Below are 27,050 nucleotides of genomic sequence, written 5' to 3'. Positions count from 1 at the left end.
TTTTATGTGACATGAGAAAAAACTGTAGGCCTAAAATCTGAAGACTATGGGATTCATATTATGTAAGTTCACCCACTTGTGATCCTTATGCTCTTATATTTATTTAAATTCTTATAACACAGTAAATATGACACATTCCTTCAACATCTGTTAACTCCCAACAATCTGTTTCAGCGCTGAGGTCAGGTCTGGGTATGTGTACTGATATCCAGACTCTAAAGTCCTCTTGGGGATGACTTTCTGGCCCTGAGTGAGGACCACGGCCCTCTCAGAGCCCATCAGAGTGTTCATCACGAAGCCGGGCACGGGGAAGATGGTGGGCCGCCTCAGGACCCGGCCCAGCTCTTTAGTGAACTCGTAGTTGGTGTTGAGCGCCGGCGCAACTCCGTTGAAGACTTGTGGTAAAGCTGGGGGAGCGTCGGCGGCTGGCTCCAGCGCCTGGGCGATGATTCCTGCCAGATCCGAGACGTGGATCCAGGGGAACGGTTGCCTTCCAGACGCCAGGGTGCCACCGAGGCCTAGCCAGAAGGGCAGCAGCATCTGCTTCATGGCACCACCGTCACGACCCAACACCGCTCCTGTTGGACAGAGGAAGAAATAAGATAAAAGACATATGATGAGTGATTATCAAGGCTCACTGGGCATTAATGGAACCTAGCCATCATTAAGTCCACTTTGTGCTTTTCCTGCTGTGACAAGTCCAAATATTTGCTTGAAAAATAATAAGGTAAAACTGAAACTAAAAAAGACACACTCTTGTTCAAAACAAGATGCCACAGATACATGCATGCCAAAATAAGTTACTGGTCCTGAAAATAAACAGAAAAGCAGTTGGAGTTGACCTCTTTATTATCAAAACTACTGTTAAGATCACTTTTTCTTATTGTTAAACTGGACCTGGCTTGGGTGCTTTGTTTAGTTTTTTTGAGGAAGCCATAAAACTCGATCAAAAAAACTATGCTAAATGTTATTATATTGCACATATTTTTTCAAAAATCTATTTTCCTGCTCATGGGGTTACGGTTTTTCAACATTACACTAATATGCCGTATTTCAGTTTCAGTTTTCAGTCACTTTGAACAGATTCAAGTCATTTTGGACATGTTTGAGCAATTTTAGACAAATCTTAAGGAATTCTGGACAAGTTTCAAGTCCATCCATCCATCCATCCATTATCTATACACCGCTTAATCCTCATTAGGGTCGCGGGGGGGGACCCTAATGTCAGCTGGGATAGACTCCAGAGTCTATCCCAGCTGACTCAGGTGAAGGCAGGGGACACCCTAGACAGGTCACCAGTCTGTCACAGGGCTACATACAGAGACAAACAATCACTCTCACATTCACACCTACGGGCAATTTAGAATGATCAATTAACCTCAGCATATTTTTGGACCGTGGGAGGAAGCCGGAGTACCCGGAGAAAACCCACGCATGCACAGGGAGAACATGCAAACTCCATGCAGAAAGATCCCAGGAAAGCCGGGACGCGAACCAGGGATCTTCTTGCTGCAAGGCGAAAGTGCTAACCACTACGCCACTGTGCAGCCCAAGTTTCAAGTCTTTACTGATTATTATTATCAGTAGTTTGTTAAAACTTTCCCAGTTTCCAGTCAATTACAGATGATAGCTAGTAAAAGATATCTGCAAGTCGCCCTGCATCATTTGCAAACAGCGCACCAGCTGAATTAAAATCCATGTAGAGGCACGTGTAAGTGAATATGTAGTGTGTGTTTAAAATTTTCTTTTGATTTTTTTGTGTTTGTGTTCATGACTTGATCTGTCAATCTGTTCTCCAACTTGCCAAACACATCTTTTTCTTTCAATATTTTTTGCCTCTTTTTTTGCCTCATTTCGCGTAAAATGTCAAAAAACAGATTTGTCTGTGTTTCCAGTAAACAAATTCAGGACAAGACCTCACTCTGGAGAAAAAAATCCACTAAAAAAAAACCTCATGTTGATCTACTGGGCAAATTTATGTATCTGCAATCAGTAGGCTGACAAAAGAGATTCTCTTTTAGGCTTCTTCATGCTGTAAATTTGAATATTTCCTCCTCAGAGCCTAAGCAATAGACTGAAATGTGTTTGACTTCAGATAAGAACGTTTTAGTGTGGTGGTTACAGATGAAATTAGCTTCCTGGTTGCCAACAATGAAGTTAGTTTTATTGGGGGACAACTGCTGTTCCCATGGAAGTTACAGGAATTTATAAATAGCAACAGTTTAGATATTTATTGTAATTCTTTTTGATTCAAACTCAGAAGTTTTAGCAAACAATTTTTAGGAGAATTGAGACCGCAGCTACAATTCTGAAATTCTGAAATTATAAAGTTATTTCTAATTCAAGATTTCCTGCTGTCACCCTGAAATATGCAGTTTGCACCCACCGGGCCGGATGACGACTTGTTTGGTGGTTTTTGCCACATTCTCAGGAAGAAGCGCCGAGGCCTCCCACTCTTTGACAAGCTTCGAGAGGAGGTCAAACGGCGTCCATTCACTGTCTTCTGTGTACTCAGCTGTCTGACTGGGTTTGTAGCAAGCTGCGGGTCAAAGAGCAAAGCAAAGAAACACGCAACAATAAATGTCACAGTCTATTTTATCTGTGAGTCCATCTAGCCTGCCTCCCGCAGGCTAGTAAATCAGACAGTTACACGGCTCACCTACACCAGACACCAGCACCCAGGAGTGAGGCGGACTGGAGGAGGCAGCGATGGCTTGAGACAGAGTCTTTGTGGTGTCAATGCGACTGGAGAACAAATCATTTTTGTAGCCTTCATTCCACCTTAAAAAAAAAAGATTTAATCAGGTAAAGATCTAGCAGCTGTATGTTAAAACAGGTTGCACTGTTGATTTTATACAGTCAATTCACGTCAAATATGTCAATGAATCCAAATTATACCTCAGCAGGACATATATCTGAGATAATTTTTTTTCCCTGGTTGTCTTAATGTTTATTTTTATTACTCCGCCAAGGAACGCGGCAGAGTTATGTGACAATCAGCACTGGTTTGTCTGTCTGTTTATCTGTGTGCAACATTACTCAAATACCGAAACGGGTTCGGATGAAATTTTCAGGGAAGGTCAGAAATGACACAAGGACCAAGTGATTAGATTTTGGAAATAATGCGGCTTAAAGTCTGGATCCACAGATTTGTTAAGGATTTCTGTATTATTGCGAGTTAGCGGCACAGCATCACTGTAACTATGACAACAAGTGAACAATATGTCATCTGCCCGCTGACGATCACATATTTGCGATCCTACTACCAAGCAACCGCTGCAGACTTATCAGGACTTATCCGTCAGAAATGACCTAAGGAACAATTTATTAAATTGTGTGGGGGGGGGATTTTCGAGTCCCATCAATTCCCACTGGCCGCTATATATTTAGGTCAGGTGATTCGGTATCCATACATAACGTACACGTGCATAACACGCCTGTGCTCAGAGCAAGGCCTTTTTTTTAAAAGATTTCATCCATTGGAAATCATACAAAGACTGAGCAGGTTGTCTTGTGTTTGAACGTCTAAGCTCAATCATTTATTGCGACTACTTTTATCTGCCTGACTGACTGGATGTCACTGTGACTCAGCAGTTCACTGGAAACACTGGTAGGCTTTAGAGCTTCTGAAAATACTGCAGGTGCACATTACTGGGAATGACTCCGTGTTTATTTGTTACTCACCATCGAAGTGGGTTCATGAGATTCTCTCCAGCCAAGTTGACAGCACCTTCACAGGGTGGGAGACCATGAGACTCTAACTCCCCCTACAAGGGCATAAAAGAAGGAAAACAGGAGTTTAAAAGAACCACTGTATTTGGTGACAATATGACCAAAGGGATTTTTTGCACATTTATTTCATGAGGTGGGTGTGTAGGAGAGAGATAAGAATATCCAAAAACTGCAAGCAGAGTCTTGCCCACTGTTTAACTTGCAAAGATACATTTATCAGCATTATATGTAGCTTTGAAATTGACCTTGATCTATCCCTGTTTAACTCTTTTATTGTTATTTATTATTTACTTGTTATCATACCCAAGTAATCGTCCCCGGACCAGGCTGACGAGAAATCACTGTGACCTCATGGCCTTTATCTCTGAGCAGGCGGGTCAGCTCACGGCCCACGAAGCCAGATCCCCCTCCTACCAGGAAGATAATATGTAGAGAAATTTACTTAAAGAACAAGCAGAAGAACCAAATACGGTACCTACATGCATCAGACAGCAGTCAGAATAAATCTGGATGAAAAAAGATGCTTGTATTTGCTCTAATTATGCATATATTTATGTGGGTACAAACTGTACCCACATAAATATTACATAAATTATACAAATAATACATGGAGCAGTCTAATTCAGCAGCCATGCAATAAATCCTCCTTTCATTTCATTATTATGATTACTATTATTATTATCATTATTATTATTTTGCGTAGCCTAAATAAAGTGGACAAAATAACAGAAATGTCTCAGGTATTATTGTATGTAAGTAAAGTAGGAGTCAGACCACAGCGCAAGCGTACTATACATGCTTACAAAACAAGACAATGTGCAATGCCTGAGCAAACCTAGCTTGAATAATAATAAAAACACACAGTGACAATTTTGTAGCTTAAACCACACAGCGGACACTCAGTTTTACTGCAATTTTATGGGCGCGTTACATACACCTATTTTATAGATGCACTGTTAGCTCACAGCTAGCCGGTGGCGTTATGTCACATTGACCTTTCAGAGTGACACTGAAAAATGACGTAAATGTTCAGAAACGGTACATACCTATTAAGACTCTCATGGCCGGAATTTGAACCTTCAAAGCTGGATGAAAAGTCTGAACGTCGCTGCCACATAACCCTTATCCGTGTGACAGGAACACTCTGAGCGTGAGTGAAATATTTTAGCACTTTTGGACCAACAGACGTTCCGTACTTCAGCCAGGAAGTTACGTCATTTTTAAGTTTAACAGCAGATTGGCTGTTCACAGATGTTTGATAAGGTGTCAGAGCTGGTTTGATGGTTTGATGCAGCCAAGTTAAGAATTCCGAGTAATTCTGAACGAATTTCTAGTTATCGTTAACAAGTTTAGTATTTAATATTATGGTTATTGATTTTTGCATATAATATCAGGTTAAAACAACTTTAAAAAAGTACGAAGTTATTGAATATGAAAAAAAAAACAAAAACAGGCCCAAACTTTAAATAATGGCCACATCAAACATCTGTATTTTCACAAATACTAATTAGTTCGTTCACAATGTGCGACCATAAAGTTAAACTGCTTCACTGTGTTTAAATCAGCAAAAATATCATTGATTCACTGGTATGTGATAGAATTTAAAATTTTTATTTATTTATTTATGACCGCTTTCATAGCTTTTGAACATGAGACTATTCTGCAGTTTATCAGCACTTTTTCTGCCATCTTTCCTGACAGATTTAGGACAAATCTTCTTTGATTTTGGACCCGTCTTAGTCATTTTGCAGAAATCCTGAGGCCCTTTAGACAAGTTTCAAGTCATTATTTGTATTATTGTTATTATCATTAGGAATAGTAATATTAAAATGTTCCTATTATTGTTTTATTAAAGTTGACTGTGATAATATCTCGTGAAATCTCAGAAGAAAGTCTTAAATTACATGGTAAAACTGTACATAATGTCCACAGCAAACATTACATGTTGTAATTTGTTCTTTTACAATGTATGATTATAACATTACACTGTTCTGCTGTGTTTACATTAGCTAAAAATACTATTATTTTACAGATTTTAATGTTATTTTCACTGTTATTAGTGTTTGAGTACTGCTATTTATCCACATTTGTTTTGGCCCCTTTGCTGCCAGATTTTTATTGCTTCTTTGGCAGTGTATGATGCCCTCAAGCGATACACTGAGGTCAACATGGTCCCCAGGGTTCACTTTGGTGGAGGAGGTGCAGGCATCACCAGTCAGCGCAAAATAGATTTGGTGATTGTAGATGGCTCAGTCACTGCACGTTCTAACCTCAGAGACATCCTAGAACCCATCACCATCCCCCAATTCTGCCAGAACACACAAAACTTTCTGTTCATGGATGATAATGCTCCACCACATCGTGCCAGAATTGTCACAGCTCGACTTCAGGAAGTTGGAGTACCTCATATGGTATGGTCAGCAATGTCCCCTGACCTGAGCCCCAGAGAGCACGTCTGGGACCAGCTGAAGCAGCGACTGGATGCTCGTACCCCACCCCCACGTGACCTGCCAGAACTGCATGTAGCACTTGTGGAGGAGTGGAACGCATTGCCTCAGAACAACATCATGAGGCTAGTTAGGAGCATGAGACGTCGCTGTCAAGCTGTCATTGCAGCAAATGGTGGAAACACCCGCTACTGACTTTGTCAATTTTGGTTATTTGGGGCTATCTTTGTTATTGTCTAAATTGTTGGGGTAATAAATATTGCACTAATGAAAATGGTGCTTCTTCTTATTAATAGTAATATCAAAGGGAACTATTGCTTATTTCATTAAAATTCAGACCAAATAGGAAAAGCACTCATGTAAATAACAACATCCCTAACTTATTGTAAGTAGTGTATATATATATAAAACATAGGAGAAGATAAAATATATTAAAGATTAGTACATGCATCACTGATGCACTGTGTAACTGACATCCTTCACCAGATCTTGAAGAACCATGTTGAAAATCTTCTTTTAAAACTGATTTTGTGTTTGCATGGTGCATATTATTTATTTTTATTTCATTTGTTGTTTTCAGTTCAGTTTCCAAAGATTAAACCTGTGACCAGCAGAGGAATACTGTAAATACTGTACTTGTATTTATAATGTTCATACTGGGAATAGAGGAGATTTGGGGGTAGATAGAGGAATCGGTGATAGAGGTGAGGTAGAGAGGGTGGAGGAAAGATTTTGGGGGTGATGGAAGGAGGATGGATAGGTGAAGATCCTGTTTCTCAAGGTAAGATAAGTTAAGGTAATCCTTCATTGCCACCCCCACCCCCCACGCCAGGGGAACATAACATAGCAAAATATATACAGCATTGACACACTGTAAACAACACAATAGAAAGTGACTTGAAAAATAAGTTTAAAAAGTACAAAGAAACAGCAGTGAAAGAATTTCTGTGCAAATTTTATGGTTTGGGATGATATGATATGAGTCCAATTTCTGTTAACATCAGCCAGTGATGCTGATGTTGTAAAGTCTTACAGCAAATGGGATGAATGACCTGCTATAGCTCTCCTTCTTGCTGGGTGGGTGTCTCAGTCTGCTGCTGAAGGAGCTGCTTAAAGAAACCTGACAGAGTCATGCAGTGGGTGAGAGGGATTGTCCATGATGGATGTGAGCTTTGCCAACATCCTCCTCTTACCCACCTCCTCTTTGGAGTCCATGGAGCAGTCCAGGACAAAATCAGTCCTCCTGACCAGTCTGTTTAGTCTCTTTCTGTCCCTTTCTGTGCTCCCCGCTCCCCAACAGACGTTACCACAGAGTCATAAAATGTCCAGAGCAGAGTCCTGCACACTCCAAAGCACCTCAGTCTCCTCAGCAGGTGGAGACGACTTTGGCCCTTCTTGTACAGAACCTCAGTATTGTGTGTCCAGTCCAGTTTATTGTTGAGGTGAACACCCAGGTATTTGTATGAGCCCACCATCTCAATATTCAAACCCTGGATGTTCACTGGGTGCAGACTTAGGTGTCATCCTCCTGCGGAAGTCGATGACCATCTTCTTCGTCTTACTGGCATTGAGCTGCAGATGGTTTAGCTCACACCAATCAACAAAGTCAGAGATGACCGTCCTGTACTCCCGCTCATCCCCCTCAGATACACACCCAACAATGGCTGTATCATCAGAGAACTTCTGGAGGTGACAGCTCACAGAATTGTAATGGAAGTCCAATGTGTACAGGGTGAAGAGAAAGGGGGAGAGCACTGTCCCCTGTGGGGCCCCCATGCTACAGACTACCACATCAGACACACAGTCCTGAAGCCTCACGTACTGTGATCTGTTGGTGAGGTAGTCGATGGTCCAAGCAGCCAGGTGACAGTCTACTCCTGCTCCTTCAAGCTTTACCCTGAACAGAGGAGGCTAAATTGTGTTGAAAGCACTGGAGAAGTGAAAGAACATGACCCTCACAGTGCTGTCAGTGTTCTCCAGGTGAGTCAGCAATCTGTGCAGCAGGTAGACGACTGCATCATCCACTCCAATGTTTGGTTGGTAAGTGTACTGCAGTGGATCCAGATGTGGGCTCACCTGGTGACAGATGCTCCTGAGGATGATCCTCTCCATAGCTTTCATCAGGTGAGAAGTGAGGGCCACAGGTCTGAAATGGTTGGGCTCCCTAGGGTTCCTTGTCTTTGAGACAGGAACCATGCAGGTTCCTGTAACACAGGGACCCTCTCCAGACTCAGGCTCAAGTCAGAGATGTGCAGGAGCACCTGACAGAGCTGGTCCCCCTCTGTTTTTCTCTTTCCTGCTACTTCTTCATTCTTTTCCTGGATTTCTCTTTTTTTGCTCCAGTTTTTGGTTTTCCTTCTATAATTCCATGTTTTTGGCCTCTTGATCTTTCTAAGTCTGTCTGACTTCCTTCTTCTCTGCTTGTGGTTCTTTCTTGAGCTCTTCCAATGCTTTTTTAAAAAAAAAAATTCTGCATTTCTTTTCTATCCTGCTCAAGTGCTTCTTTGTTCTGCAGCAGCTCCTTGTTCTTCTGCTCGAGCTCTTTCTTATTTATCTACACTTCATTTTTTTCTCCTCAAGAAGTAAGGTCTTCTCCTCCAGTTTTCTTTCTTCTGCAGCTCAAGACCTATTTTCTCTTCTTGCAGTTCTTTTTTCAGCTGCTTGAGGTCTTTCTTGTATTCAGCACCTCATTTCTTTCCATCTCGAGAACCTTCTTCTGCTATGGCAGCTCTTTGTTCTCCTCCAGAGGTTTGTCTTTAGCTATCGAGGCCTCGTGTCTCTGGAGATTCTGAGCTTCTTTGAGAGCAGCAGAGAGATTCTGCTTCTGCTTCTTGAGTCTCGGGATCTCCCCATCTTTCAGTTCAAGCTGCTCCTTCATCTCGTCTACGTCATTCATGATGTCTCCCCATAAGACATCATGGATGATGTTGGAGACCTCGTCCTGTTGTTCTTCGGACTAAGTGATGTAGTTCTAGGTCTGCATCTGTTCCTCCAATATTTCTTTCTCTTCAACCTTGCTCTTTCTTTGCCCTCTTTAAGCTCCATTTCCAGGACAGAGATTCTGGCCTCGTTCGGTTCTTTGGTGCTGCGGACGGTCAGTGCTGGCTGTGTTCTCTCAAATGGGTTTGTTCCTGAGAGGCACTGAAGTCTCTTTGGAGCCTAGTTCAGTCATGGGTGTGGTGCTGGTTCGACCCACGGTGAGGAGTGCCGACCAACTCTATTTTGTCATTTTGATTTGGTTGATTTTTGTTATGGACATATTTTGAGTCATTTTGGACAAGTTCTGAGTCATTTCAAACATGTTTTGAGTCGTTTGGACAATTCTAATTGTTTTTGTAACATTTTTGAATCATTTTGGACATGTTCTGAACTATTTTGAACAAATCATTTTAGTCAAATTTTGAGTCATTTCAGACAACTTTCATGTATTTATTGTATTCTATTTTTTTTATTGTTAATGTTATAATTGATTAGTTTTTTTGTCAGTATATAATTTCAGACTTCATGTAGTAGTTCATTTCAAGCTTTTAAAAAACATATTCTGAAATATTTTGGACAAATTTTGACTAATTTGGACAAATTTTGTGTTATTTTGGACAATCCTAAGCAAGCAAGCAAAGTTTATTTATATAGCACTTTTCACAGAAATGGATTCACAAAGTGCTTCGCAGTAAAATCAATCAGCAAATAGATAACAGGGAGTGACACAATCATGTGCACAAACACAGAAAATATGCAAACAAGTTGTCACAACAACACCACCTACCTAAAAGCTAGACTAAACAGCCGGGTCTTCAGCTGCCTTTTAAAGGACTAATTCCTTTTGGAAATTTTTTGAGTCATTTAGGACAAGTTTTAATGTATTTTGGACAATCTTCAGTCATTTTGATAAGGTTTTGAATAATTTTTGTACATATCTTGAGTCATTTTAGACACATTTTGAGTCATTTGGACAAATTTTGTGTCATTTGGACAAATTTTGTGCCATTTTGGACAATCCTAATTCCTTTTGGAGTTTTTTGTATTCATTTAGGACAAGTTTGGAGACATTTTGGACAATCTTTAGTTGTAATTTTGGACAACTTTCATATGATTATAGTTATTGTTATTCTTGTTAACATTATAATTAATTTCTACTTCTTTCTCCACCAGTTTAAGCACTGAATCACAGTATATTTTTGTTCATATTTCATATTGCAGCTGAATTATGAATTATTCATTGTACATTTCCGATATAAACATTTTTATTTGTGCTAATATTATGCACTACACATACATTTAAAAGAACATAGCATGTAAAATGCATTTATTTTTTAAAGAATAACGTGTTTTGAAATATTTCCTCACTAAACCCGGAAGCAGGCGGCGGACAGAGTCACGTGGTTCGTGATGAGGCGATAAATTGCGGCTCAGCCTCATTAACTGTCTCTTCCTTGTTGCGGTGATAGGGGACGGACGAGCTGCGGCCCGGAGACCGAAATCAACCCGCCGAAGGCCTCGACTCACGGTAAATATCCACGTTTAGCGACAGATCTCATCATTTACCTCTGCAGCTGGTGTGTTTGTGTTTTGCGGGTGTTTTGTTGCGGTTATTTCCTGTTTGTAAGTCGATGCTTCAGTAGCGCCAAACTGACCTCATGCTTTCTGCTGATGAAAGGCTGTAGCTCTTTATTTACATTCTGTGGTCAGAATAAATCACGTTAATTGGCATTTTAATGTCTGTTTTTTTTAAATTAGTCGCCTTTGTGTTGTATTCGGGTGCACGCTGGGCTGCAGAAATGGTTTAATCTTAGTTTAAATGTGGACCTGGAAGTGCTCAGTCTCTGTAGGAAATCGCAGGTTGAGCCACATGTACTATTATCAGTTTCTTTGAAACGCAGAAATACAGCTGAATTCGTCTTTTTATACAATTTTCGTGTCTTCTTTGACAATCTGAGTCATTTTGCATCATTATCCAGTGTTTTTGACATTTTTCTTGTGGTTTTCTAGTGATTAAAAGCTGAGAATGAAAGGTTGCGGTGAAAAAATGGGGGTTTAATCTCTTTATGTAAGATAACTTGACCGACAGCGAGGAAATATGCAGCATTACGGCAGCGGCAGCAGTGGGGATAAAATGCGAAAATGTCGGGACACAAGTTGTAAAAATATACATTAAATACCCATTAGTGCTGTTGATATAGTACAGATTCCTAAATATGTATAAATTCAGATATTGCACATGTTCCACTGAATGTGGCAAGTACTGGTATTGCAGAGGATTATTCTACATGTAGGAAAATATTGGACAGATTCTATTGATACTCCATATGTTCTTGTATGTGTAGTAAAAGCTGATGATGTGCACCGATTCTTCTTTTAGTAGTAAAAGCTGATATTATACAGAGACTTAAAATATAAAAACATATTCATTACACACAAGCTTAATTGCCTTGATGTTGCTCCAGAGTAAAAAAATGTATATTTTTGGTCCAAAATGTATTATTTATTTTGTTTATTAAAACCACCTGTCATATTAATAAAACGCATCTTGTGTTAGGTTTAAATGCTTTTTTCATTAATTCATTCTTATGTTGCATTTATGCAGAAATAACAGTAAAGTAAATGGTACAAAGTCCTCAGTCCCATTTTTAAAGTTGTAGGTTAGTCGACATGCATTAAATTTATCAAACACCTGATTTAACCTAATGTAGTATAAATAAAACATCCTTTTAATGTAAGTTTACAACTTGTTTTGAGTTATTTTTTCATTTATCTCCTGATTTTTTTCAGTTTTTGTCCACTTTATACCGCTGAGAATGTACTTGTATGTACTGCATATCGTGTGTAAATGCAAAATGAAGGCGAAATAATGCTATAAAATCACAAACTAGCAGCACACAGTTGTATCAGCAAGCCACAAATGGTTTAACCGACATGAGGGTAAAATTTCAGGACTTTCTCAGCTCTTTGTACCTAATAATAAAATGGCAGCTGGCTATAAAGTCGTCACCATCTTACACCTTCGGCAGGAGCCCCCCCCTGCCTCTCTCTCTGTATATATGTATGTGTGTGTATATATACATGTGTATATATATCTCAGAGCAAATGTAGAAAACCCTCGTGAAAGATGCCATGTTTCTGCTCTGAATGAGTCGCCTTTTAGAACAGTCAAACCTTGATGATGAGTTGCATGTGAGTCCGTGTTTCATCTGAACCTCGTGATTATTCTTTCACTGCACTGACGGTTTGACTTCACAGAGACATCAGGAGATTTAGTGAATTCAGAGCAGGAACTAATCTGTCACTTCCTTTTTTCTTTTGGTGTTTTTTAGGACTGAAGAATGGATGGATGTTTATAAGGTAAAGCTTGTTTCAGTCTTTGTGTTTGACTCACTGAGGCATGAAGCTGAACATGAATATTCGGGATAACTGTAGGTTACTGGTTTCAGTTTGCTCAAAAAAGGGGCTCAAGAAGGTCTTAGAATGTTTACAAAGATCTGAACTGTTTTTTTCCTTCATGTCCTGTAAGTGATAAGATCAAGTTATAACAATGCTGTAAAGTGCAATTATTTTCCACCTTACCTGTCTTTTATTTAAGATGGACCTTAAATTGAGTTAATTCGGGCATCTATTCTGCTGTTTATCCACATTCAGGTTGTGTAAATAAATGACGGTAGGCAATATTTGTTATTAGGGTGGCCATTAATGACAAATGCAAACAGTATAAATTATTGCCTAATAGTTAAAAAAAAATACCAAAATATTCAAAGTTTACTATGATTTGACATGTTTAAAAAAAAAAAAAAAGCAAATTTTGACATTTGAGACCATAGAACCACTAAGTACTTGTATCATCAACTTAAATAAATGAACTGACTAATAATTATTTCAACTGTAATTGTTAAATATCACTGGAAAGCACTGACACATGAAATATAAACTTGTGTCCTTAATAAATCTACCTTAAAATTAACCTTGGTTTTCATTTAAAGTTCTGATCCGTTGTCTTGAAACAGATGTTCATTAGGTGCAGGGATAATAAATGCATTTCTACAACCATGCATTAAATCCTTATTTTTTGTAACATTTTGGTTGTCAGCAGGTCTCACACGTTTCAACATCATCTTTACCGTCCAAACTGACCATAAACTTGAGTAAATCCATCAGTTTGATCAAATAATTAACCTTTTTGTTGTTGTTTCCATCTTTTCCAGGTGGTGATCCTACAGGAGCTTCAGCTTTGCTTTGTCTTCTCAGTTTAAGATTTTACAGTTTGAAAGTACAGTAGTTGTTATCTATGCACAGGCCAACTGCAATGAATTTCTATTTGAGATACATAGTGGATGCTTTATTAGTTACATCTGTACAGTTGATTCCATTTCAATAAAACCGCTCTGCTATATTCTTGGATTTGTTGTCAATTTTTTGTTATTGAGAATATGTGAGTTGAATTATTTTTAATTGATCGAGGTTTAAAAAGTAAAGTTTGTTCATCTGGAGAAAGATTAAAATGGACAGCAAGTATCTGATTAACTTCTCACTGAAACTGTATCGGTGTGCACAGGATCTGCTGGAATGTTACTGTTCTGATCAGTCAGAGCCTTGTTATTTAAGACGTAAATAGATGAAGCCAACGAAATTTTATACCTCAAGTTTCCATGTAGGTTCACAACTGACAATGTTTAATATAAAAACTTTACACAATGTTATGAGTCCAGCTCCAAACAATTCAAAGAGGAACAAAGTGATTTTCAAGAGTGGATTTCAGTCAATTTCAATAGTATATTTGTAAAAAAATTTGTAATTATTTACATATTTTCCATCAATTAACTTCCAAATAAAGAAAGCAAACGACCAGAGCAGTTGTAATAAAGTAGATCTTCATAGGACAAATTATAGTTTCTTATCAACACTGTATGTTCGCAAACATTCAGAAATGTCAGATCTGCTGAGAACATACATCATCTAGTGTATTATAAACCATTTATTGTATGTATTATTTACAATTGCTGGGCAAAGAAAGTATGTTTTTCCCACAGTGCAGTTAATCCCCAAGTAGATGGCGCGCTGTATGCAGTAGTAAGTGAATACAGTATTACTGATTTTGCTGTTTTCTGTAACTAAAGCAATGTAAAAAGACTGACAGTCTTGGTGTAAAGGTGCAGGTATCACTATTGTCCAATAAAATTCATAATCCACCACTTCGGTTCATCTGCAGCCTCACAACGACGTCTACACACTCCACATGTAGCTCTACAAATGTTCAGTTTCTTTTGTTTATGTACAAAGTCCATTTAGAGCTCAAGGTTCACTGAGTGTTTCCGTTTAGTGCAGTAGAAGCCACCGTGTTGCTCGGAGAGTCAGTGTTACTGTGACCCACGTTGTCTTTACCCAACACTCGGCTCTTCTTGTTCCCCATCCCCTCAGACGCCGTTCCCTCGAACAGCTTCGCCATGAAGGCGAAACCGTTCTGCTTGATGTATGACTTGCCAGCAAAGGTGTAGAGGACGGGGTTGGCGCAGCTGCTGATGAAGGCCAGAGCTGAGGTGACAGCACGGCTCGACTTAGAGATGTGGTCCAATCTGGATGGAAACACAATGTTTAGAAGAAACATGTTGAACTCTACCAGGTTCCTCCCACAGTCCAAAAACATCCATCCATTATCTATACACCGCTTAATCCTTGTTAGGGTTAGGGTTAGCCACAATCTGCAGTCAGGCTCCAAAATCTTCTGTCACCCGTCCTTTACCACTATGTGTTTGGACTGAGATGAAGAACTGAGACATATAGTTGGAAAACTGGGATTTTGTATGACTTCAACCTCCATCCATCCATTATCTACACACCGCTTAATCCTCATTAGGGTCACGGGGAGGCTGGAGTCTATCCCAGCTGACTTAGGATGAAGACAGGGGACACCCTGCACAGGTCACCAGTCTATCACAGGGCTACATATAGAGACAAACTACCACACTCGCATTCACACTTACAGTCAATTTAGAATCACCAATTAACCTCAGCATGTTTTTGGACTGTGGGAGGAAGCCGACGTACCCGGAGAAAACCCACACATGCACAGGAAACTCCATGCAGAAAGATCCAAGGCCAGGACACGAACCGGAGATCTTCTGGCTGCAAGGCAACAGGGCTAACCACCGAGCAACTGTGCAGCCCAGTCCAATAACATGCTTAGGTTAATTGGTAACTCTAAATTGTCCGTAGGTGTGAATGTGAGTGTGATTGTTTGCCTCTCTGTGTAGCCCTATGATACACTGGTGACCTGTCCAGGTGAACCCTGCCTTCACCCTGAGTCAGCTGGGATACACATGTACTTCACTGATCCCTACGGAAATTCAAGAAACCAGCAGCATATTGAACATACAGAATATACAGAGATAAGAGCAGAGCACACAGGGGATATAGAGATACAAAGAATATAAAGGCATAATTATTATGTACACAATGTCTACATTAAAACTAAAAACTATGTAGATAGTGTGCAAGTAGGCAGAAAAATAGAAATCAAGCAAGAATTGGGCAATTAGGGGACACTACAGAGGATTAAGCGGTGTATAGAAAGATAATGGATGTTGAAGTCTGGTGACAAATGAATGTTTTGTGATGTTCAGTTGGATTCTGCTTAAATATCTCACTCTCAGACTGACAGATTTAACAAACTAAATCCGTTGATGAAAACTGAACAGGTCCTGGAGGAGACGGCACTGGGGACCTAAAAGGTCAGAGGTCAGGCTTTACCTGCAAAATATCAATAGCAACCAGAAAAAGACACAACGAGATGGCGAAGGCACACTAAGAGGCAACAAACACCTACAAAAACAACACAAAATGACTGAATCCACATAGCCACAGAGACACAAAAGGACAACAAGGATACACAAGAACTAGAAAAAGACTAAAGATGATGACAAATAGACACAAAACAAACACAGAGTACAAAATGGTGATAAAGAGAGAATAAAATTGATATGAATGATGTTTCTTTTGCCACATTCCGCCTTAAATCATCATGTTTTTACAACAGTTTCTTCTCTGCCATCTCTGATTTGCCTGAAAATGTAATAAATTATAAATATTTAAAAGATATGCTGCCATTTTTTTTCAGAAAATTGACTTTCAACCCACCAATATTGCACAAGTAGACCAAATAATCTGTAATTATAGGTGATTTAAGTTATGAAAACCAACGCAGCTGTTACGGAAAGTTCCATCTTTGAGCACAAAATAACAAAACAAGAATTCAACCAATGAAATCTTCTGACCCACATGTAGTTGCACGTCATTAATACAAAAATAATACAAAACCACACATATAGAATAGCTCTTAATATGAAGTACCTGGTCACAGAAACTAAAAAAAATGCTTTTTTTTTGTTGAACTTTCAGAATTGATTGAGTAGGTGTGACAAGTTTAACATTTTAAAATCTGCAGAGTTTATGATAAAAATCAGAGATGGTCGAGCAGAGGGCTTATGATGGAATAAACCCGATAAAAGATTACAAAGGGATTAATGGACTACTGTGAAAATAAAAAGTGTTGAAGCTTCGACAGTAACACAGGAACCTGTGATTGAATTTAACCAAAATATAGATTCCTTGCTGACAGTGTCGGACGTAAAATCAGTCTTTCTTCAGACTTTTTGATTGATAATTGGTGTATCAACCATAAAGACTTCCAATAACATCTTTGAAATAGAGAGCATGTTTTTCAATTCAGTGTTATTTTAATGTAATGTAGACAATATGAAATTGTATTTCTTTTTAAAAACCAAACGATGCATTTGTACCAGTTTCAGAAGATGCATGAAAACAACTACATTCTACAGCAGTAATAATTTGCACACTCTAATATTTCACTGGAACGCCTTTACCTCTGAGAACAACACACGTCTGCTGTGGCATTGTTTTGATAAGGTACTGCAATGTCACAGCATTTATTTCTGTCCAGAGTTGCATTAATTTTCTACCAAGGTTTCATATTGATTATGAAAGAGTCGGACAAAGTCTTCTCCAGCACATTCCAAAGATTCTTAATGGGGCTGAGGTCTGGACTCTGTGGAGGCTAATCCATGTGTGAAAATGGTGTCTCATGCTCCCTGAACCACTCATTCACAATGTGAGCCCCATGAATCCTGGCATTGTTATCTTGGAACATACCCATGCCATCAGGGAAGAAAAATCCCATTGGTGGAAAGACCTGGTCATTCAGTATATTCAGGTAGTCAGCTGACCTCATTCTGTGGGAACATAACGTTGCTGAACCTGACCAACCCCAGATCATAACCCTAACCTCCACAGGCTTGTAGGCACTGGTCATGATGAGTGTATCACTTCATCCGTCTCTCTTCTTACCCTGATGCACCCATCACTTTGGAACAGGGTAAATCTGAACTCATCAGACCACATGACCTTCTTCCATTGCTCCAGAATTCAATCTTTATGCTACCTAGCAAATTGGAGCCTTTTCTTCTGACTAGCCTCACTGATCAGTGGTTTTCTTAGAGCTACACAGACCTTTAGTCCCAATCCCTTGAGTTCCCTTTGCATTGTGTGTGTGGAAATGCTCTTGCGTTCACTACTAAACATAGCTGTGAGTTCTACTGTTGATGTCCTACAATCATCTAAGAGTTTGTTCCGACCACATTTGTTCCTCGAAGATGATGGTTCACCACTATCCTTCAGTTTGTAATAATGCGTTGGATGGTTCTTAACCTGATTTTAGTAATTTCACTAATCTCCTTAGTTGTTTTCTTTGCTTGATGCAGGCCAATAATTTGACCCTTCTGAGACAGATTAACATCCTTTCCATGACCGGGATATGTCTTCCAACATGGTTGTTTTAGAAATGAGAAGCTTCTCACTGCATCAGCTAGGGTTAAATAAGTTGTTGCAGCTGAAACATATTCATCACTGCAGTAGTTATCCAATGGAAGTCTCTTACCTGTTTGCTTAGTTAAATCCAAGTGGTGACTTTTTTTTGGACAGGCAGTGTAAAAATCAACAGTATGTGTTATGTCAAATTGTGTTTGAGTGTGTTGATGAATTCTTTTGCTACTCACATCTCTCTTGTAGGTGACTTCTCTTTGTACCACATAGCTGCCACCTGATAAACCAAACCCACCAAAACACACTGAATAATCAGACAGATAATCAATCCACAGCCAGAAACATGATCAGACGTCACGCAATCAATCGTTGCCACGCACCTGAATCATGTTGATGACGTGGTACGGCAGCCAGAACAGGCCGAACATCACCACGATGGCCAAGATGAGCTTCTCGCTGCGGATCTTTCGCCGGAACTTAGTCTGTCTGAGGCGTCTCAGGATGAGGATGTAGCTGGTTATGATGATGGCGTAGGGAAGGATGAATCCTGCTACTGTCTCAAAGGCATACTGGAACCTCACCTGCACACAGTGGGATAAAATAACAGATCTGTTGCCTCTGTGGACATAAACTGATGTGTCGAGACAAGGCAGAGTAGGTCTGAAATGATTAGCTGAGTAAAAATTGTTGAAAAATCTACAATTTCTCCTAAAGTAAAGGGATTTGAGTTTCCTCTTCATCATACCACATATAAAACAAACATTTTGGGGGACTTACAGGCAAAACAGAACTTCACAAAACATGCTTTGTCTTCAATTCAAAAATACCAGTGCTAATTCCTACAAAATTTCACACAAATGTAGTAAAAAAATAATGACAACTTATACCTAAAGGTCAACCTAACTGTGACGTCATAACATTCTGCAAATGTACTTTCCTTACATGTTATTCACTGGTACAACTCAGGAACAAAAAAAAAGATTTTGAAGAACAGTGGAATTCTGTAATGTTCAAAAGCTGTAAAAACCATGAAAATAACAGCAAACATATTTTAATGATTTTTTTAGTACATTTGAATACACTATAAAAAGTTGTGTAATTTTGTGGTCAAAGGTTAAAAAAAATGCCATTCAAAAAATTATTTATTATTTTTCTTATTATTTATTATGCATCGATTTTCTATAAATAATGGCAAATATCTGTAAAATAACCTGTATTTTTAACATATTTAAATACTGTTTTAAAAAATGTGCAATTTTATGGACAAATGAAAAAAATGAATCACCATTTGTTATAAACAAAAAATCACAATACAGTGGCTGGAGATTGAGACAGTTAAATAATTTATTTAACATTTTTCAGTCCTTAATATGTCAGGCCTGCCTCGGCAGGCTCCGGCTAGAGCTCCTCCCTCTTCTTGTTTGTTTTCCTTTTTAGGTATTGTGTGCTGTGGCAGCGGCGGTAGGTGTGAGCAATCCTTTGGCATCAGCAGAAGCAGGAACAGGTGTGCCAGGACCAATCTGTAATCTACCTCTACACCATATATTCGGACTCCAGTCATCAGTTCGACGCCGGATCGTGAATGCTCACAGTTAGTCTGTTACTCGTTCACTCTAGCTAAGCTCGTAGTATTTATTCTTTAAGCAATTCTACATTTTGCTCTTTTCAGCTCGGACCCCACCTGCTCTGGTGATCGAACCATCTTGCCCTATTGGACTCATCAAGACCTCTGCGTTCCAAGCTGACTTCTGGACACAGACTCATCTCCGTCACTCTTCAGTCCACCGTCCGATCCCCATCTGCTGTCGCGACCACCAGCTCCTGCCCCCAGCACATTAGCACCCTAGCCGACAGTACGGCACCAACACGAGCTGTTTCTAGGCTTTTAGAATTACGTTTGTCATAGGTTGGTATTGTTTGTGGTACCTGTTACCTGGTGAAGGGTTCACCCGGTACTCTTATTAGTTGATCTGGTTCATAGTTTAATGATTGCAAACTTTGTTTCCAGTAACTTAATTGTTTCCCAGCTTCGAGTTCAACCTTTGTTTTAGTAAAGCTTAGTGGCTCCTTCGTTGTAATTCATCCTCAGTATTTTGTGATCATTGTTGCGCCTAGCTTCAAGTTATACTTCAGTTTCCTGTGTGCTTAGTTGCTCAACTAATCTTCAGCATTGGCTGTTATAGTTCTTCGCTTTCCTGCCCAGGTTGTGCCTGCCGTGGGTCCGTTCCTTGTGTTGTTGTGACTTGTAGTTTGTACCGCCCGCCATTAGGGGCACTCTAGCTCTTTGAGTTTAGTTACTGTATCTGTTTCCTTTTCCGGATGCAAGATCATAGGGAATTGTAGTCCCTGTCTCCTTTCGTTTTTGTAATAAATCATTGGGTTAGCACCCGTTTGTCTCCTTCTCTTTTCCTGCGCCTGAACCTCAGAGAAAACCTTAACGTGATATTTAGAATTTTTTTTTGTCAAAAAATGGCAATTATGTGTAAAATATTAACATTTTTAACTGATTTCAGTACCGTATTTTTTTTTTTGTCAATGCTATTTATATAAATACACGAGCTGGAGACAGTTTCAAAAAATATTTCGCATTTTTTAATATACACTTTCTTCCCTTCAAATAAAGGTGTATATACATAAACACATACATACGTATGTATGTGTATATATATATATATATATATATATATATATATATATATATATATATATATATATATATTACAGAATTAAATATAGTGGAGAAAATGTGTAATCTTACAAAAATTATTGATCCTTTTGAAATCCTTAATATGCAATAATTTTTCCTTGAAATACTAACAGCGTTTTAAATGGATTTGAGTGCAGCAGCAATACTGTAATTTTATGGACAAATGGGGGGGGGGGGGATTCCATTTTGAAAAAAAAGAAAAGAAAACAGCAGCTGGAGATGGAGATGTTCGTTTTTTATGTATCTACTTATTTCCATTTTTCAGTCGTTATTGAACGTTTCTTTCTTTAAATACTAGCAAACATCCATAAAACAATGATATTTTAGTCGATTTAAAAACTGTCCAAAAATAGTGTAATTTAACAGTGAAATATTGTAAAATGAATTATGGGTTTATACATATGTACCGATTTTGTTGGGGGTTTTTTTGTCTAACAGTTAACATGCAAATGAATGATTTTATTATACGATTTTACTAGCTATTATTGTTTATACTTTAACAAGGGCGAAAATCTGTAAAATGACAGTAAATAGTTGCTGTTCAAACACAAGAAACTTTTTTTTTTACACTTCATGTTGGATAGACGTGGATGAGAACTGTAACTTAACAGGTTGGCAGGAGCGTACAACCAGGTTCCGACATATTTTAAAGGAACCGAGTGATTTTTTTTTTTTTTTTTTTTTTTTTTTTTTTAAATCACATTAACAGCAGATAATTAAGACAGTCAGCTCTGGTCTACTTACATGTCGAGGCAGGGTGTGGTTGGGAGCACACACGTGTCTGGTTCTGTTCCTCTCGTCGCTGTCTTCTCTCACGTCTCGAAACACCAGCGAAGGGACAGAAATGACCATCACCAGCACCCACATGCCCACGATGACCCTCCTCACCACCTTTCTGCTGATCAGGTAGGACAGTCTCCGCGGAAACACCACGGACACCAGCCGGTGCACGCTCATCAGGGTGATCAGGAAAATGGAAGCATACATGTTGGCGTTACACAGGTAGAACAGGGTCTTGCACATGGGATTTCCGAAGATCCACGTCTGCTTGGCCAGGTAGATGATGAAGAAGATGGTGAGGGCCATGAGGAAGCCGTCAGCGCACGCCAAGTTGAGGATGAGGAGGGTGGTGACCGAGCGTCGCCGGATGCGCGCCAGGATGCTCCAGACGATGAAGAGGTTGCCGGGGACGCCCAGGAGGAAGACCAGGCCGAGGATGAGGGCGCCCAGCGTGGTGGAGAAGTCGTTGCTCACAACGCTGTCGTCCTCGAGGTTGGGGTCCTTGGTGGGAGTCGTCAGGAGGGAAGGAGTGAAGTTCTTCATCCTGAAAGAAGGTTTAGATCCTGTAGGCAAGAGACCAAGTTAGAACCTGAAACCCAAACTTAACCTGATAATTCACAAGTTTGTTTTTATGGCCCAAACCTGAAATGTAAAGCATCAGATGTCTTTTATGCCTAGTTTGTTGTGTCTGTCCAAGAAAAAAGATTTTTTTTTAACCCTTTCTAAAATAAATTTCTAACACTTTTTAACAGTATTTTTATAACTGCTAAATTTGCAGAATTTTAAAGTATTAATTTACAGGTTTTAGAACTACAACAGTCTAGCTGGGATGTTGATTTAACTCTGATCTTTCTGCAGAATGCAGCTTTTGGTGCTGTTCAGCTATACATTATCCTCCTGAGACCCAGCACATTCACTTATGTCCTCTGTACTAGACATTTCTTTTTGATCTATATCTTTTGACTCATTTGAGATTCCCTACTACATAGGGTTAGGGTTGATATGTTCAATAGAGGACTTCCTGGCCTTTCCAATGATATCTTAAGTGATTGGGTGGGATGAGGGGAATTTTGTTTTCATGCTGAGACAAAATGGAGACAGCAGCAAAATGTGCCTGCCATGAAAAGAGAAAAGTTAAGTCAAAAATTGTTAAGATACCATTGTTATGCCGATGGTAATCATATATTTTCTTCCCACTTCTTTCCCACTTTAACCCATTCATGTCCATTTTAGTAGTAAACACTGAAAGCTTGGAGGCATTTTCTTCATTGGATGGTAAAGTGAAAATATTGTGCAGCATTTCTATCCAGAGATAGAAAACTGCTGTTCATCTGCCTATACACTGTTATTACGAAGTAGGAGACGACTGGTTTACAATTAAATGTTTGAAGCACAAGACTTTGTGCTTTCAAATTATTTCAAATTGGCTTCAGAATGGGCCCGTTCCATTGAAACTACAGTGATAGAATCTACAGACTGACGAGTGTCAAGCACTCATGGAGCCAGCACATTTTTAAAGGCGTGACCAGGCTTAGACCAGTACTTCCACTGAGGTGGCACAGAAACTAATCTCATTCATTTTTTAGTCTGCATGGCAAATCAGTAGAATAGTGAATCTAGCAGGTATATTGTGACTCACCGGATGTAGATTACATGTATAAACCTGCATTTGCTGCACGCTTCATGCACTTTTTTCCTCCCCTTACAAATTTTGCAGAGGATTTGTACTGAGCAGTAAGGCAGCTTTGGTGAAGTAGCCATTTTAATGACAGTTTTCAACTCCCTGCATGCAAATTTTCCACCAAAACAATTGAGGGGCACCACTGCTGCATCCTGGGCTTAGCTCCACCTAAGATAGCTCTGATTAGTTAAAAGGAAGACGAACAAGTGGGAGCAGTTTTCCCTCCTGGTGAGGTGCAGTTAGACCATTCTGTGCTGCAGACTGGTCTGACTGCACATGACTAGCCATGACTATGTTGTTCCAAGTTATTGTTTATAACTTTTAACTGTATGACATTTTAAAATGCATTAGGGTTAGGATATAACTTCAGTTCTGTGAGTACCTGTGTGGCCCTTTAATGTGCTTTACTCTTCATTGTGTGGGGTAGCTAGACTTTAGTCTGAGACACCCACCTCTTGGCTCCACATCTGTCTTAAAGGGGTTTTAGTGCTGTTAAATCTCGGCTTTGTTTAACTGACAAGCTCCCAAGCCTTTTTTAAATATTAAAAGACTTGATCATCATTATGGAAAATCCACATATTTGCTTTGTTCTTTACAGGGGTGAGATTTCCCACTTAAAGGTGTCCAAAGTGGACAAAATACACCAAAGAACACATTTGAAGTTCATTATTTAACACATTACATCGAATTTGTTTAATGTGTATGTAGATAAAAGTAGAAAAACAACAATTTGTGACTTTAGCAGTTGTGTTGAAGCACTTTGTTAGCAAACTAGATGTAGCTATGCACAGTAGCCTGAAATTATGTTGTCACATTAAAGTTTTTTTCATTTTTCATGTACAGTCCAGAATGAAATGTGCTCACAACTGTACCTGAAAACCCATTCTGTGGATAGAAACACAAAAGTGCCTGAAAGTTGGATAAATTATTTGTCAAGATATAGCTTCAATATAGATGTTCCTTCCTGCCCTTCTAAAGCTCAGCAAATCATATTTCATATGATTAATCTGTACACAAACCACTATAAAATGGCAATTTTTTAAAATGCTTCTTTATGGATAAACATCTGTCAATTGCCTCACTTTTCTTTGGTGAAAAAAATGATTTCCTCTTCAAGGAAATGGTTTCTAACTGTGAATGATGAAAATAGCTGGTGAAACAGGAAAAAAGTGATTAAAAAAATACAGGAACAAGGTGTGTTGTGATGATTTCGCCTAATGACCTGTTGAATTTAATGACAGTTTATGAGCTTGATTGCCAAAGGTGGTGACGTTCTGGGAGAGAAAAGTGCACAAACAAGTGAAGACATAATATCTGTTCTCTTATAGTGCTTTTCAGAACTGGAGGATGCCTGCCATCCTGACACAGCCACTAAAGTATTTACATTCAGTCCCCGTAGCCAACAGTGCAGCTCAGAAGCAGCAAGCTAAAACACGCCAACAGTTAACAGCTCTGCATTAAAGAAGTCCAGTATTGCAACACAGTCTTTGTTTCAGTCTTTTTTGTTGAATCTTCTCGTGGAGTTTTTCCATCCACATGGAAACTGGTGGTGCACGAGGTCGACCTTTTAAGTTGCATCCATGTTGACCACAACAGTAAAATTCATTATGAGTGATGGATCCAGAAGGCATCTGGTTCAGAAAGTAGCCGTCACATGACATTATGATGAGAACGGGACTTCAAGTAGTTATTTCCTAATTAAGTCCTAATTTCCCTGCTCTGGTCCCACTAAAACCCAACCGTTTATTTTCCCCTGATGGCTTTAAACTAGAGCAAGTGGGTAAACAAAATGAATCAGAGCCAGACTTACATCAGGAGTAAGAAATGCAGCTGAAAGCTCAGAAAAGAGCAGAACAATGATGCTGTCGGGTGAAAGAAGCATTTTTAACAAACTGATTATGATAAACATCTACATATGTTCTTGTAAAATCACTACATTTGCTAATAATGCCTTTCTTTTACAAAGAATAAATGGCATAGAATGGAATAAAGTGCAGGAAAGAGGAAAATATGAGGCAATTTATGTTCAAATGACTAATTCAGGAAAATAGTGCAAACATAGAAGTAAGACAAACTGAAAAATTGCAAAATGTAATGCTTAAAAGGCAATTTCAAGCATTTATTTGGGTACAAATTTAACAAAACAAAGCTTGAGACATCATTATAACATTGCAAATTCCCTGTTCCTGCCAGAAACTCTGTTTTCCAGTAAACATAGTTTAAGTCGAGAAGTTATAAAATAGTGAGTCGTGGGTTTGTAATAAATCAGTTCTGTGTAAATAATGAAGTCATGAAGAGTAAATTATTGTTGTAAAATGGAATGTCAATGATATAAGAGACAGATTGAAGCATAAATGTTAATACAAAGTTTAAAATCGAGGAGCAGTGAATGAGCCACTGACCTTTCTGGGATGTGATGTCTCTCTAGATGAAGTGTTGGATTCAAATCTCCCACTGCTGTCCAGCTCTGACAGAGTCTCCGTCAGCTCCGACCATAATAAACTGAATCACGTCCTGCCTCACAGGCTGCAACATGCTGCTGTTGGAGGGAGACAAGCTGAGAGGTGTGTCCTCCTGTAAAACTCTCTCTCTCTCTCTCTCTCTCTCTCTCTCTCTCTCTCTCTCTATCATAAATAGTGTATTTGATCTCCATATAAGATCATTTTATGTAGTTTTCTCAGGTATCTGCACTATAACTCTGTATACACTATGTCCTTCTCATAAACAAACATGCATTCTTGACAAAAACATGTCCCAGTGTCACAGTCCAAAATGCAGATTCGCGTGTCCTCGGGCACTTTTCAGTCTGAGTCAAGTGTTGTGTAATAAAAAAGGAACAGACGAGTTATAGGTGATTCAATTTCTTACACAAGCTGCCTTTGTCATACATGCTGATCACACAAGTGCAAACATGCGTGTAGAGTGCACGCACACGTGTAAAAGTCACTAGTTTGTACAAGTCTCATTCGCCGACAGGAATGTTGGTTTCCGAGAAGAACGTGAGAGACCCTTATCTGCTCAGGTGTTCTTTGGTGCCTTTCTTAAATGACGCCATTCCTCATGTAGTTTCACTTCTACATTCTAGGTGGGTAAACAACTTTATCGGACAGTTATCTATAAACCACTGAGCAGCTGGAATGGGGAAGATGAAGACAACAGAGTTCTCTTAACTTTTTGTAATGTTCCGAATGAACAGTCACACAAGTCCCTCTTTGATTGTTGATTAAACCCCTAAGAACTCACCTCTGTGTAACAAAATCCCCTGTTTAGTTTGTTTTTTTCTGACTTACATGCACATCTATAAAGTCTTTCACTCTTTCTCTGCCCAAAATTCTCCCTTTTGCTGCATCTCAAGCACACCAGCTCACCTACAACTCTGCTAAAACTACTCGATACCATGACAACTTGTAATGACTCAGAGTGACTCAGCCATACAGGTTCAAACTATAAACCAATTCTAAAGAAGAATGATACAGAAAATCTCATTCTGCCACTTGACAGGATTGATTCCTTCGATATCTTATGTATGAAACCATGAAAATTAATCATCAGAACACTGCAGTTTCAAAGTGGAAATGTACAGCCACAGTGTTATTTCGTTTCTAATGTGTCTTCCAACATATAAAAACACCATATGGATGTGCTAACAAGGTAAAAAATTAGATTTTCCCCAGATGAGGTCTTTAAATTGATTAAACTGTTGGTAGTCCTGTCACATTGTGGATTTTGTAGGCGCCATGTTAGAGTAACAAGTTGTTACCCAAGTTCTCCAGTACAGAAGCCCGGTTCAGGTCTCACATTAAAGTGGAATTGCCTAAACTTGTAACCATCACAAGATGCTAATCATAAAATAAAGGCTAACTAATTCTAACACAAAAGG

General features: G+C 39.1%; 2 protein-coding genes and 2 long non-coding RNA genes across 4 annotated transcripts; 2 read left to right on the top strand and 2 right to left on the bottom strand.

Annotated features, from left to right (window-relative positions):
- Nucleotides 1-76: 76 nt before the first annotated feature.
- sdr39u1 (short chain dehydrogenase/reductase family 39U, member 1) lies at nucleotides 77-4,938 on the bottom strand. The gene is made up of 6 exons (XM_023295272.3): nucleotides 4,779-4,938; nucleotides 4,036-4,142; nucleotides 3,685-3,767; nucleotides 2,660-2,781; nucleotides 2,387-2,539; nucleotides 77-578 (listed from the first exon to the last, which is right to left on the bottom strand). The coding sequence occupies exons 1-6, from the start codon at nucleotides 4,792-4,794 to the stop codon at nucleotides 151-153; spliced, it is 909 nt and encodes a 302-aa protein (XP_023151040.1). The 5' UTR covers nucleotides 4,795-4,938; the 3' UTR covers nucleotides 77-150.
- A 5,625-nt stretch (nucleotides 4,939-10,563) lies between these two features.
- LOC111585746 (uncharacterized) lies at nucleotides 10,564-13,560 on the top strand. Its single transcript, XR_002747869.3, has 3 exons — nucleotides 10,564-10,686; nucleotides 12,491-12,518; nucleotides 13,373-13,560. It is a non-coding gene; the product is annotated as an uncharacterized LOC111585746 (long non-coding RNA).
- Nucleotides 13,561-13,819: 259 nt separating this feature from the next.
- Nucleotides 13,820-25,730, bottom strand: ltb4r2b (leukotriene B4 receptor 2b). Its single transcript, XM_023294966.3, has 5 exons — nucleotides 25,573-25,730; nucleotides 21,454-22,052; nucleotides 18,383-18,583; nucleotides 18,236-18,279; nucleotides 13,820-14,740 (listed from the first exon to the last, which is right to left on the bottom strand). Exons 2-5 carry the CDS (start codon nucleotides 22,030-22,032, stop codon nucleotides 14,467-14,469), a joined length of 1,098 nt encoding a protein of 365 aa, XP_023150734.1. The 5' UTR covers nucleotides 22,033-22,052; nucleotides 25,573-25,730; the 3' UTR covers nucleotides 13,820-14,466.
- Nucleotides 18,580-20,388, top strand: LOC118469226 (uncharacterized). Its single transcript, XR_004846072.2, has 2 exons — nucleotides 18,580-19,593; nucleotides 19,672-20,388. It is a non-coding gene; the product is annotated as an uncharacterized LOC118469226 (long non-coding RNA).
- Nucleotides 25,731-27,050: the final 1,320 nt, after the last annotated feature.

This window comes from Amphiprion ocellaris, chromosome 10 (genome assembly GCF_022539595.1).
Source record: "Amphiprion ocellaris isolate individual 3 ecotype Okinawa chromosome 10, ASM2253959v1, whole genome shotgun sequence".
Lineage (NCBI taxonomy): Eukaryota > Metazoa > Chordata > Actinopteri > Pomacentridae > Amphiprion > Amphiprion ocellaris.
This window is presented reverse-complemented; position numbering and strand designations above follow the sequence as displayed.

Bases quoted from the DNA above. Each gene is read 5' to 3' on its own strand.
- sdr39u1 (XM_023295272.3), bottom strand. The intron at 2,782-3,684 runs GTGAGTAACAAA...TTTTTTTTTAAG, and splicing joins CTCATGAACCCACTTCGATG to GTGGAATGAAGGCTACAAAA. The intron at 2,540-2,659 runs GTGAGCCGTGTA...TTTGACCCGCAG, and splicing joins GGTGCTGGTGTCTGGTGTAG to CTTGCTACAAACCCAGTCAG.
- ltb4r2b (XM_023294966.3), bottom strand. From the start codon at position 22,032: ATGAAGAACTTCACTCCTTCCCTCCTGACGACTCCCACCAAGGACCCC. The intron at 18,280-18,382 runs GTGCGTGGCAAC...TTGGTTTATCAG, and splicing joins ACGTCATCAACATGATTCAG to GTGGCAGCTATGTGGTACAA. The intron at 14,741-18,235 runs GTGAGTAGCAAA...GTTTCCATCCAG, and splicing joins AAGTCACCTACAAGAGAGAT to ATTGGACCACATCTCTAAGT.